Here is a 13,430-nt window from a genome sequence, read left to right on the forward strand (position 1 = left end):
TGGCATGCTAATTGCTAGGCTGTAAATCTAATATGTAACATTTTAATTTTGAAATTTATTTACATAAATTTGCTTTATTAGCTAATAACACGATAGACTCATGCACTGTTTCTCTGTCGTTTATTTTTTTTCTTAGGAATTCAATTCTCTTCTTATTCTGTTTCTCACTAAGTCCGCTTTATTAGTGTCAGAACCTCCTTTTTTATTTCTTCCCCGTAGATCTCTCCCTCTTTTCGCTTTAGAGGGGTCCAACTTGCTTCCAGATCTCGCACCGATTTTTGACTCTTCTTCTTCTTCCAATTCAATCGCTGCCGCAGATCTCACTCTTCCATCCAAGCCGTCATGGCGGCCGCGAACGCTCCGATCGCCATGAAAGAAGCTCTCACCGTGAGTTCTCCGAGCTCTTCGTTTTCTCTCGATTTCCTTAGCTTAATTCGCAACTCCACTTCTCAACTTACCTGTAACTGCACCTGCTATTTTTATAACTGACAATAGCTATCGAAGTTTTGCAAATCACTCTTATGCTTTACTGGATTTTCATTTTCCGAATGGAGTGTTCCGCAACCAATTCGATCGGTGCTGCTGTTGCGAAGTTCACTGAGCTACTTTGTTTTCGTTTTCTTACTAATGAGTTAGAGTAGATCTAGATGTTTATTTTTTCTGAACTGTGGAGTGAGACTGTGTTTTGAATTGAGAGTGGTTTGACTCGTGTTGCGTGATTTGTGATTGCAGTTGCCAAGCATTGGCATAAATCCGCAGTTCATCACGTTCACGCATGTGACGATGGAGTCCGAAAAGTATATATGCGTTCGAGAAACGTCTCCGCAGAATAGTGTGGTTATCGTTGATATGAACATGCCGAATCAGCCTCTGAGGAGGCCTATTACTGCAGATTCCGCTCTTATGAATCCCAATTCCAGAATCCTTGCCTTGAAAGGTTGGCTACTAGTTCGTTGCATTCTTCTCATGAACTTGTAACTTGTGTTTGTGGCTAGTAATGGTGTGGATAATCAAACTAAAGCCAATTCGGTACTGAGTTGGATTTTTCATAACATTGTATATATTGAGATTTTTTGGGAGTTTTTATTCTTTATATATTTACTTTTTTTTTTGCTTACGTTCCTTATGTTTTTTTTTTTGTTGCTATTGAAGCAAAATAGTTTAGTCTCAACTTGTTTAGGAGTGAAATAACATATGCGCTTCGTGCATTGTATCAGAACTTAGTTGAACTAGACAGTCTGAGCTAATTTTGATTTTATGATCCTTACTTGCTTCTGAAGCATTAGTTCTACTTACTAGATTATCGAGTGCGTGTGTCTTTAAGCATCCTGTCCATTAGGGGTACGTTATTGTGAAACAGGAGCGTTTGATTCTTAATTACTAATATGACACATGATACTTGAAATTAAAAGATCATGATCTTAAGTGATATAATTTTGTCGGAGAAGAAAACTTTTGTAATTTTCTTTCAGTTCTGACATGCTGAGCTAATATGACTATTAGGGGAAGTCACCAATAGGTTACCACTTTGTCCCTATGAGGTTTATCGAAGATGGACTGATTTCATTGGTTGTAATGCTATGAACCTGTTACGTATTTTTTCCATGATTTATTGTTCAGATAGTGTATTTACCATTCACAATTTACCTAAGGCCAATTACACATTGTGATTATATATATTATTCACGATACCATCATTTGATAACCATGAAAGTGGTTGCATATTAAGAAAAAAAAAAAAGCCCCTAGCAGAGAGGAAATAACCATTGGTAAAAATGGCTAAAGGTTCATACCATTCCAACTATTGGGAGAAAATTCAAGGTTTTATTTGATTTCGTCACAAGCTTCTGTTTGCATTACATCTTAATTATTATTTACCTTTGTGTTATATTTGCTTCTAAGTTGCATCCTTCTCTTGAAGCTCAACTCCAAGGAACAACACAAGACCACCTACAAATTTTTAACATTGAAATGAAAGCGAAGATGAAATCCTATCAGATGCCTGAGCAGGTAACTATTATGTGCAATTATAGAAGCACTATTAAATGATGGTTGAAGATGAGAACTTTGTTAATCCATGTGAAATGCTCTCATTGCATGTGCAGGTGGTCTTTTGGAAATGGATTAGCCCCAAGTTGTTGGGTCTTGTGACACAAACCTCTGTATACCATTGGTCAATTGAAGGTAATAAATTGATGAACTGCAATTCCACTTGACAATTTAGTTTTGTGCTATTATGTTTTTCAGTTTATCCATTGCTTTTCATTGTAATTGTTGCTCATCTTCAAATGTTTTACTAGGATATTTCTGTGTGATATATGTAACTTGTAGGTGACTCAGAACCTGTCAAGATGTTTGAGAGAACAGCGAATTTGGCAAACAATCAAATAATTAATTATCGATGTGATCCTTCAGAAAAATGGTTGGTCTTGATTGGTATTGCTCCAGGTTCCCCTGAGGTATATCTCTAGCGTCTTTCATCTATAACTATATATAATGGAGATACATTCTTTTGGTGTACTATTTTACCTTTGTAAATACCACTATTATTTCTCTCCCACAATCTTATTTACACTTTCCAAATCACTCCTCCAATAACACACCACACCACAAATCACTCACCATTTATTATTTGACCACCATTATTCCTTTTTTTCTATTTTTCATTTACTTTTTAAAAAATATAGAGACACAAAAGTGTTTCCTTTTCACTAGTAGATAGTAAATAGCTTATAATGATTCTTGTTTTAGTTATTTAGATTTTTTTCTCATATTCCTTTGTCTTTATTTCTTTTAGGTTTCCTTTGGATTTACATGTGTAAAATCTTGCAACCATTGTTATGGTATTAAAATTTAAAAATTGAAAGCTATTGGACAGTTTGTTCTTGGCATGGTATTAGAACCTCCTTGATTAAGCGGTCTGGGTTTGATCCTTGTCGCCCTTTCAAGCTTTCAAAGGAAAAAAAATGGGCTTATGTGGTGTCAATCAACACTCCAAGCTCAAAGGACTTATCTTTGAGGAGGTGTTGGATTAAAACAATTTATATAGTCTACGCTATTGGGATAGGTTATCCTTAAAAATAATCATTTTCTTTTTACTAGAATTTGTTTGAGTCTGATCTTGTTTTTATTTTTGTATGCTGTGTTGTTTATAGAGGCCACAATTGGTTAAAGGAAACATGCAGCTCTTCTCTGTGGATCAACAGCGAAGCCAGGCTCTTGAAGCGCATGCTGCATCGTTTGCTCAATTTAAAGTGTGTATCTTTTCTTTGTTTACTTTCCTACGCTAATTTCGTAGTTACCAATAAATACTTCTATATCATGTTACTATCATACTAGAAAAATTGAAGTGCTTTTTGGACAGGTTCCTGGGAATGAAAATCCTTCTATTTTGATTTCTTTTGCCACTAAGACACTTAATGCTGGTCAAATTATATCCAAGTTGCATGTTATTGAGCTGGGTGCACAGCCAGGTCTGTATATATCTTCTTTTGCACATCTGTCTCTTCAGTATTAATTAATCTAATGGACTTTATTGAACAGAATTGCACATCTTATTTTTTTAAATCAGAAATCTAAATTTAAACTGGTCATATACTTTATTGAACAGAATTGTGGGAGAAGTATGATCCTTCTTAAAAGATATGCCTAGAGGGGCACATTTGTCTTGTTATTCTAAATTCTTCAACTCAGAATAACGATTTCTTAAACTTCAAATTGTGGATGGATAAATTGAAGTGATAATGTTTTACACTAGCAGTATGGAGGAGGTTACTCATTATTGGCAATAGATTCGGTTAATAATAATGAAATATACTGCTTTTTGTTAGAAAATTGACCATGCTACAGGGATTACTAAGTTTGAATTAATGATTGGAAATTTTGAATAATGTGATGATGACAGTCTTCTGTTGGATTTTCTATCTAATGATAAGCCAGCGAAGCTGCTGATGTGATTAATTTCACAAATAAAGGGAGCAGCATACTGAAATGAATGAGGATATTTGAACATGGATAGATATTTTGTATTATAGCTAAATCATTTGTATAATTTATCATCTTTGATTTGGTTGATCATCAATCTGGAACTTACCTTATCAAATTTCTTTGCAGGGAAGCCATCGTTTACAAAGAAACAGGCAGACCTTTTCTTTCCCCCAGATTTTGCTGATGATTTTCCAGTTTCCATGCAGGTACAAAAGTTGCTAGAATTGTTCATTTATAAAACTGTACAGGTATTTGATTCATAATTTTCTCTTTTGACAGATATCCCACAAATACAGTTTGATTTATGTGATTACGAAACTTGGTCTCCTATTTGTCTATGATTTGGAGACAGCTACTGCTGTATATAGGAACAGAATTAGTCCCGATCCTATATTTTTGACATCAGAAGCTACATCAGTTGGAGGCTTTTATGCTATTAACAGGAGGGGCCAGGTGTTATTGGCTACTGTTAATGAGCAAACGATTGTGAATTTTGTCAGTGGTCAAGTATGTATCTGATCTTGTTATCATTTTTTTATTGTAAAGGGAAAAAAGGTGACATTTCAACAAATTTCATTTTTTTATTGTCACAGCTAAACAATTTGGAGCTAGCAGTTAATCTTGCCAAGAGAGGAAATCTTCCTGGGGCTGAGAAATTGGTATGTCAATTTTCATATCAAACTTGCTATTTGGTCATTGGGGTGTTTTCAGCACTTAGGATGGTTCTAAGAAATTGGATATTACATGCTATCTTTGATGGGATTTTATTTAATTGCTAAATGCCAATTTTTGTAATATTTGGTTTGGTATGGTCGTTCTACTGTACAATGTGCAATGTTTTAAAAAAGGATGTTGGCAATGAGTGTCCTAAAGGTATTGATTAATGAATTAGGAAATAAAGTTTTCAAAGGAAGTTACAGTGAGATTGCATTGGAAATTAATCAAGTTGCGCTGGAGTGCATTGATAAATTTCCCATGAAAAATTTCTCTTTGGATTCCTTATGCAGTTCCATGAGACAATTGTTAGCATTCTCTTTTAAGGAATTCTTACTGATATTTCTCTTCACCATTTACTTATTCTATTCTGGTCATTACATATCTGTTCAACAGAATTCTCCTTTTGTTGCTGATATTTTCTGTATCTCTTTAATACCATGAACCTTTTTATGTAGAAAATTTGTATGCTTCTAAAAGGTAGATGCATGGGTCAAAGGAGGTCATGTGAGTGACCTGAATTCCGTATGGCCACAAACGTTTCTTCTTTAGTCATTTACTTTTTTTCCTCTATTAACGAAATCTGCATGCTAATTTTTTGGGTGATGTATTTTTTTTAAAATATTTTGATTATTTTTTGGTATTATTTGATTAGAGTGTCTTATCTTCATTTAAATTGATTTTGTTTTTATTGCTTTTTTTTGTGGGAATTTTAGGCATTAACATGCCTACTTGTTGACATTATAGGTGGTAGAACGATTCCATGAACTATTTGCCCAAACTAAGTATAAAGAAGCAGCTGAGCTTGCAGCTGAGTCTCCACAAGGAATCCTTCGGACACCTGATACAGTTGCCAAATTTCAGGTCTGGTGATGAGTTATAGTGCTTGTTTGTCTTTCTTTTCAACTAACTGAATGCCAATCAAACATGACAGACACTCTCCTGTGTTTTTGTTTTGGAAAGTGGGAAAATCCCATTGAATGTGGTTACAACAGAAAACCAAACACAGACATAGCCATCAAATATTTTGTTTGTGCTCTTTCCTCAACAAATTTAACCTAAGCATTCATCTTTGCTTGTTTTTATGGATAAAGGAAATTTGAACTGTTTGCCCTTTTTCATAGTCAATTAGACTTTCATGGGTAAAGTGTCACAATTTTGTTCTCTATGGCAGAGTGTTCCTGTGCAAGCTGGGCAAACTCCTCCACTATTGCAGTATTTTGGAACACTTCTGACAAGAGGAAAGCTGAATGCCTTTGAGTCATTAGAATTGTCAAGGTTGGTAGTGAACCAGAACAAGAAAAACCTTTTGGAGAACTGGTTGGCAGAGGACAAGCTTGAATGCAGTGAGGATCTAGGAGATCTTGTAAAGGTAGCTTGCATTTGAAATTTTGAAATACTTTAAACTGATTGATTTTTTTATTTTTTTGCTTTTTGTTTCTTTTTAATTGTTTACCTAATAGTATACTACTGCTTGTTGATTTTGTTTTATATGAAATGGGTTTTTTGTTTTAATTTTGATTAATTTGTTTCAATGTAGACTGTGGACAATGATCTTGCTTTAAAAATATACATCAAAGCCAGAGCTACACCAAAAGTTGTTGCTGCTTTTGCTGAGAGAAGGGAATTTGACAAGATTCTAATATACTCTAAGCAGGTAGAGGCTTGTTTAAGTATCAAATAATACTCTGTTCTGTTCTGTGGCCTAGAGTATTTTAATTGGCCGTTATATTAACATTTCATATCTTACCTCTGCATTTTACTGGATATTTGCACCTGAAAATCTTCATTACTTTTTGATACAGGTTGGCTATACACCTGACTATCTCTTCCTTTTGCAAACCATTCTCCGGACAGATCCTCAGGTACGGGAGTACCCTATGTAGTTCATTTTCACTATTTGTGTTGAACTGTTTCTTTGTATTTTTTCCATTTTCTGCTGCTCTGTTAGATAAATGATTATCAAATTATATATGTTCTGAATGGAAATTCTGGAACTTTACTTTTTTCATCTCAATCTGCAATATTAGTAGTTGTACTAACTAATTGAACAACTTTTTTTTTTCATTTTGGTTTGTAGGGTGCTGTTAATTTTGCATTAATGATGTCGCAAATGGAGGGAGGTTGCCCAGTTGATTACAACACCATAACTGATCTGTTTCTTCAGGTTGTTTATCTAATATGATTAAGTCATTATGGTGATTAGTAATATAATATTCTTGCTTCATGATCGTTGATGAGTGAAATGTTTCTTTATGTGGCATTGTCTTGATTGTATGTACAAGCATTCACCCAGTCCTTTCCTTTTTTTTTAACTGTAATTATTTATTATCGGTTGACAGTTCATGCATTACCTTCTTTTTGTCATGTTCAGAGAAATCTGATCCGTGAGGCAACAGCCTTTCTCCTAGATGTCCTGAAACCAAATCTACCAGAACATGGGTTCCTTCAAACCAAGGTGTTGGAGATAAATCTGGTTACTTTCCCTAATGTTGCAGATGCAATTTTGGCTAATGGCATGTTCAGTCATTATGACCGTCCTCGTATTGCCCAACTTTGTGAAAAAGCTGGTCTTTATGTGCGAGCTTTGCAAGTAATGACTCACCAAATGTGTTTTATTCTTACTGTTTTTCTTACTTAACCCAGAAGCCTCCCCTTTTTATTGATTACATTATTTTGGTGCAGCATTACACAGAGTTATCAGATGTAAAACGTGTGATTGTAAATACACATGCAATTGAACCACAGGTTTGTGTGCTCCATTGCTTCTATAATTTTGTCTATTGAAACATTGTGTTAGTTTTAAACATACTTGGTCGTTTTTTGGTTTTTGCAGTCACTAGTTGAGTTTTTTGGTACTCTGTCACGAGAATGGGCATTAGAGTGCATGAAAGACCTATTGCTTGTCAATCTTAGAGGCAACCTACAGATTATTGTGCAGGTATGAAACTATAGTTGTCTTCTATAACATGTAATTATTAATATTTGACTGAAAACTAAAAGCTTACTAATATCTGTCTAGGTTGCCAAAGAATATTGTGAACAGTTAGGCGTTGATCCTTGCATAAAGCTTTTTGAGCAATTCAGGTCATATGAAGGGCTGTATTTTTTCCTGGGATCATATTTGAGCTCCAGGTAATTCTTTCATTTCTATAGAACTATTTTTCTGGTGGACAAGTGATGCCATTTGTAAAGGGGAAATGGTCTGATATCAGCTAATTTTCCCCCCTTGAATATGGGACAGTGAGGATCCTGACATTCACTTTAAGTACATTGAGGCAGCAGCAAAGACTGGACAAATCAAAGAGGTTGAGCGTGTGACTAGAGAATCAAGTTTCTATGATGCTGAGAAAACAAAGAACTTTCTAATGGAGGCTAAGCTTCCAGATGCACGACCTCTGATTAATGTTTGTGACCGATTTGGATTTGTTCCGGATCTAACACACTACCTATACACAAGCAACATGCTTCGCTACATTGAAGGTTATGTTCAGAAGGTATTATAGTTTGCATTATAATTCAGTAGCCTTTTTATTTCTTGAATACTGTCTACTTTGTCAGTCTGACTCATAACTGTGTGCCTTGCTTTGCTTTATAGGTGAACCCAGGGAATGCTCCTTTAGTCGTTGGGCAGCTTTTAGATGATGAGTGTCCAGAAGATTTTATCAAAGGCTTGATTCTCTCTGTTCGTTCCTTACTGCCAGTGGAGCCCCTTGTGGAGGAGTGTGAGAAGAGGTAGTATTGGTTCTCTACTCCTACACTTTTTTGTGCTCACCTTTCTAATTTTCTCTGGTGTTAATTTGGCATGCAGGAACCGGCTTCGTTTGCTCTCACAGTTTTTGGAACATCTTGTTAGCGAGGGAAGCCAGGATGTACATGTTCACAATGCTTTGGGTAAAATCATCATTGATAGCAACAATAATCCAGAACATTTTCTCACTACCAACCCATACTATGATTCTCGAGTTGTGGGCAAATATTGTGAGAAACGTGATCCCACCTTAGCAGTTGTAGCTTATAGGCGAGGACAATGTGATGAAGAACTTATCAATGTGACAAACAAAAATTCTTTGTTTAAACTACAAGCAAGGTTTGTGGGTTGTATTTATATATTTTTTTCTCTAAACAATTGTCCTTGGATACAATGGTTACATGATTTTATCTGGATTGCAGATATGTTGTTGAGAGGATGGATGGTGATCTTTGGGACAAAGTTCTTAACCCTGATAATGCCTACAGAAGGCAACTTATTGATCAGGTTGTATCCACAGCTCTGCCTGAAAGCAAGAGCCCTGAACAAGTATCGGCTGCTGTTAAGGCTTTCATGACTGCTGATCTACCTCATGAATTGATTGAGCTTCTTGAGAAGATAGTCCTTCAGAATTCTGCATTCAGTGGGAACTTTAATCTGCAGAATCTACTTATTTTAACAGCAATAAAGGCCGATCCATCCAGAGTTATGGATTATATTAATAGACTGGATAATTTTGATGGGCCTGCAGTTGGAGAAATGGCTGTTGAGGCTCAATTATATGAGGAAGCATTTGCAATTTTCAAGAAGTTCAACTTAAATGTCCAAGCAGTCAATGTCTTGTTAGATAATATTCATAGCATTGATAGAGCTGTGGAGTTTGCTTTCCGAGTTGAAGAAGATGCTGTTTGGAGTCAGGTGGCCACAGCTCAACTAAGGGAAGGACTAGTGAGTGATGCCATCGAGTCCTTTATACGAGCAGATGATACTACACAATTTTTGGATGTTATCCGTGCTGCTGAAAATGCCAATGTTTACCATGACTTGGTGAGATACTTGCTGATGGTTAGGCAGAAGACTAAAGAACCCAAGGTGGACAGTGAGCTCATTTATGCGTATGCAAAGATTGATAGGCTCAGTGACATTGAGGAATTCATTCTTATGCCAAATGTAGCCAATCTACAAAATGTCGGTGACCGATTGTATGATGAAGAACTATATGAAGCTGCCAAAATCATATTTGCCTTTATATCTAACTGGGCCAAGTTGGCAGTTACACTTGTGAAGTTGAAACAGTTCCAAGGTGCAGTTGATGCAGCAAGGAAAGCTAACAGTGCAAAAACATGGAAGGAAGTTTGCTTTGCATGTGTTGATGCAGAGGAGTTCCGCTTGGCCCAGATATGTGGACTTAACATTATTATTCAGGTAAAATGTTGTTTTTATTTGCCAAGTCATTAATTAAAATTTTAAATTAACTTGATTTGTTTTTCCTTATTTAGCTGTCATCTGATTTTGAAATTATAAAGGTTGAATAATTTGTTCTTTCAAAATGTAATGGAGAAATATTATACTAAAATGTATGCTAAGAACTTGTGATGATTGGAAGGTTTTTGAGCATTACTTGAGTCTGCTTCTTGTGAGCTTATACACTTTTGGATGCTTGTTAAGTCAGTTTTCATTGTGAATTTGGTAGGTGGATGACTTGGAAGAGGTCAGTGAATATTACCAAAATAGAGGTTGCTTCAACGAGCTAATATCCCTCATGGAGAGTGGTTTAGGATTAGAACGGGCACATATGGGTATCTTCACTGAGTTGGGAGTTCTATATGCTAGATATCGTCCTGAGAAGCTTATGGAGCATATCAAACTATTTGCTACCCGACTCAACATTCCAAAGCTTATAAGGGCTTGTGATGAACAACAACATTGGAAGGAGCTGACCTATTTGTACATCCAATATGACGAGTTTGATAATGCTGCAACAACCATCATGAACCATTCACCTGAAGCATGGGATCACATGCAATTCAAAGATGTTGTTATCAAAGTTGCCAATGTTGAGTTGTATTACAAGGCCGTTCATTTCTATTTACAAGAGCATCCTGATCTTATCAATGATGTTCTGAATGTCCTTGCTCTCCGTGTTGATCATGCACGTGTTGTTGACATCATGCGAAAGGTAGCATTAATACTGGCAACAGTTTCATCAGATATTAGTTTTTCACTTAATATCTTTTTTTCTATTTCACTGATGAATGTTTTCTCTGTGATGTATTATAGGCTGGTCAACTCCGTCTTGTCAAGCCATACATGGTTGCAGTTCAGAGTAACAATGTGTCTGCTGTTAATGAAGCCCTGAATGAAATATATGTTGAGGAGGAAGACTATGATAGATTGCGCGAGTCGATTGATTTTCATGATAACTTTGACCAAATAGGCCTTGCACAGAAGGTTGCAGCATTTATTCTGTGTTGACTATTTTCAATTCAATATTAGGAACCTGATAGATTATCGTTATTATTATCTGGAATGCAGATTGAAAAGCATGAGCTTCTTGAGATGAGGCGTGTTGCTGCTTACATTTACAAGAAGGCAGGTAGATGGAAGCAGTCCATTGCCTTGTCTAAAAAGGATAACCTTTACAAAGATGCCATGGAGACAGCCTCACAATCTGGTGACCGTGAACTTGCTGAGGAGTTGCTTGTTTATTTCATTGATCAGGTACCAAATTCAATTTCAACTGCATATAATCCATTTTTAGAAACTTTTCATTTAACATGATTAACATCTTTCTACATGTTTATGCAGGGAAAGAAAGAATGCTTTGCCTCGTGTCTATTTGTTTGCTACGATTTGATCCGGGCAGACATTGCTCTCGAGTTGGCCTGGATGAACAATATGATTGATTTTGCCTTCCCATATCTCTTACAGGTTTGTTTTCCTTTTGCGCTGCTTACTTTTATTACTTAATTATACATTGACCTGTATGTCTTTTTTTCATCGGGTTATCTTGTGCTTTCTTTCACTGTCTTTTTTTAAATGTTGTAGTTTATCCGTGAGTACACGGGCAAAGTTGATGAGCTGGTGAAGGACAAGATTGAAGCGCAGAGCCAAGTGAAGGCTAAAGAGCAAGAAGAGAAGGAAGTAATTGCCCAACAGGTAATTAGTTTGTCTATTTTGTTTCCTGCTTTAGTTGATATTTTCTATCTCCTTGTGATTATTTATTAAACATTCTTATTCTATTGAACTTTATGACATGAATACCGGTTGCATATAATGTTCTCTCGTTGCAGAATATGTATGCTCAGTTGTTGCCTCTTGCTTTGCCCGCACCACCAATGCCTGGAATGGGAGGAGGCTTTGCCGCTCCCCCTCCAATGGGTGGATTGGGGATGCCTCCAATGCCTCCTTTCGGTATGCCACCCATGGGCAGCAGCTACTGACAGGAAAACGACCATGAACTCAAGTGTATACAATGAACTCTAGTGTGTATACAGAGAGCAAAGTAGCAGCTTGGGTGTTTTTAAACATTTTCTTCTGGGATTTTAATGCAGTATTCTTTCCTTGCTTCTATTGGAGGAGGTTCAGGCCAAAATAATTTCCATTTTCTGTTGGGGGGTTTGTGTCATATTTTTGTAATATTTTTTATAGTTGAGTCATTTTTTGGGCTGCTCTTACGTGCTAGCCGAGGATTTTCTGTATGTAACCATTTTTCTTGTATTAAATGATGGTCCAAAATATAATACGAAATAGTCCGACTTTGAATCCTGGCTCATGTTTTTCATGGATTTATTCCACTTTTCCTTGTGATGGAAGCTGCCTGATTAAAGCTTGTTGGCATGCTGTTTCTCCTGTGCATCTTATCTTCTAAAAAATGAGTGTTTTATTTCCTCTTCATTTCACGTTTGATCTTGGTTTTGACTTCGTACGCATTTATTCTACTGTTTTTAATTTTTTTTTGGACAATATCTATAGTGCTGGTTACTACTTGATCCCTTGCACCCGACAGTTTTTAGGGCATAAAATGTATGATTGCAAGATTTCATGCATAGTATATTTCATTATGTGCATTATATATGAATCGTTGAAATCTGGTATTTTTGTGTGTTTTAATTTCGTTGATTTTTTAGAGAGTCTGTTATATATGAATCGTGATCTGTATGTGTCTGTTATATATACTAAATTATGCGATATAAAACGATATTCAGAAACGTAAGAGCTAAGAACCTTAAAATATACACTGGAGTGTTTATTGAACATTATTATGTTAAAATATTCTTGTGAAAGGTAAACTTTTTTAAGGATGAGTTGGATCAGGTTTAAGTTTTTTTTCTTCTAACAATCCAATTCAACTTAATTATAAGTGAGTTGAAAGTTGAGTAATTCAAAATAATTAGAAAAGAAAAATACTTCAATATAAATATTTTAATAGCAATGATAATTATATGATGATGACAGTATATATACATGTACTAGTAATATTTATATATAAGATATAATATCATTTTTATAATAAAATTATTAAATAAATGATATTTTGTATTATTTATATAGTTGGGTAAAGTTAGATTATTCGAGTTTGAAATTTATGCATTTTTTATAACTCAACTTTAATTGGATATACAAAATGAAGCTAAATCAAATTTAAGAACTTAATCTAATTTACAAAATATAATTGAGTTCAGTTGGACAAGTTTGTAAATTAACTACAATTTATGTATATTCTTACTCCTTTTTTTTCTTATCCTGTTGTATCATGTGTAATTACAACCTAGTAAAGAAACAAATTTTATTAGGTATAAACAAGTTTACTTGTTTCCAAAAAAATAAATTATAAAAACCAATTTTAAAATTAATGAAAGTATAAACATTTCTAGATTACTTCAACTCAAATAGAATAACGAAGTTTTCATTTATATCTTATACTTTTCTTTTTGAAAAGTCAGTTAACTCAGTAGAGTATTTCGTAATAAATTAA

At 35.1% G+C, this 13,430-nt stretch overlaps 1 protein-coding gene across 1 annotated transcript; it reads left to right on the forward strand.

Moving 5' to 3' along the window:
• The first annotated feature begins 94 nt into the window (after positions 1-94).
• On the forward strand, positions 95-12,219 carry LOC137815092 (clathrin heavy chain 1). Its single transcript, XM_068618132.1, has 29 exons — positions 95-387; positions 733-937; positions 1,922-2,010; positions 2,106-2,184; positions 2,332-2,459; positions 3,156-3,254; positions 3,365-3,473; positions 4,114-4,193; positions 4,267-4,494; positions 4,581-4,646; positions 5,449-5,565; positions 5,876-6,073; positions 6,242-6,358; positions 6,507-6,566; positions 6,782-6,868; positions 7,076-7,294; positions 7,387-7,449; positions 7,538-7,642; positions 7,724-7,836; positions 7,946-8,198; positions 8,300-8,436; positions 8,513-8,791; positions 8,875-9,877; positions 10,146-10,631; positions 10,733-10,903; positions 10,988-11,173; positions 11,261-11,383; positions 11,501-11,611; positions 11,746-12,219. Exons 1-29 carry the CDS (start codon positions 343-345, stop codon positions 11,893-11,895), a joined length of 5,106 nt encoding a protein of 1,701 aa, XP_068474233.1. The 5' UTR covers positions 95-342; the 3' UTR covers positions 11,896-12,219.
• The last annotated feature ends 1,211 nt before the right edge of the window (positions 12,220-13,430 follow it).

The sequence above is a fragment of the Phaseolus vulgaris genome, chromosome 1 (genome assembly GCF_000499845.2).
Source record: "Phaseolus vulgaris cultivar G19833 chromosome 1, P. vulgaris v2.0, whole genome shotgun sequence".
NCBI classification, from domain to species: Eukaryota; Viridiplantae; Streptophyta; class Magnoliopsida; order Fabales; family Fabaceae; genus Phaseolus; species Phaseolus vulgaris.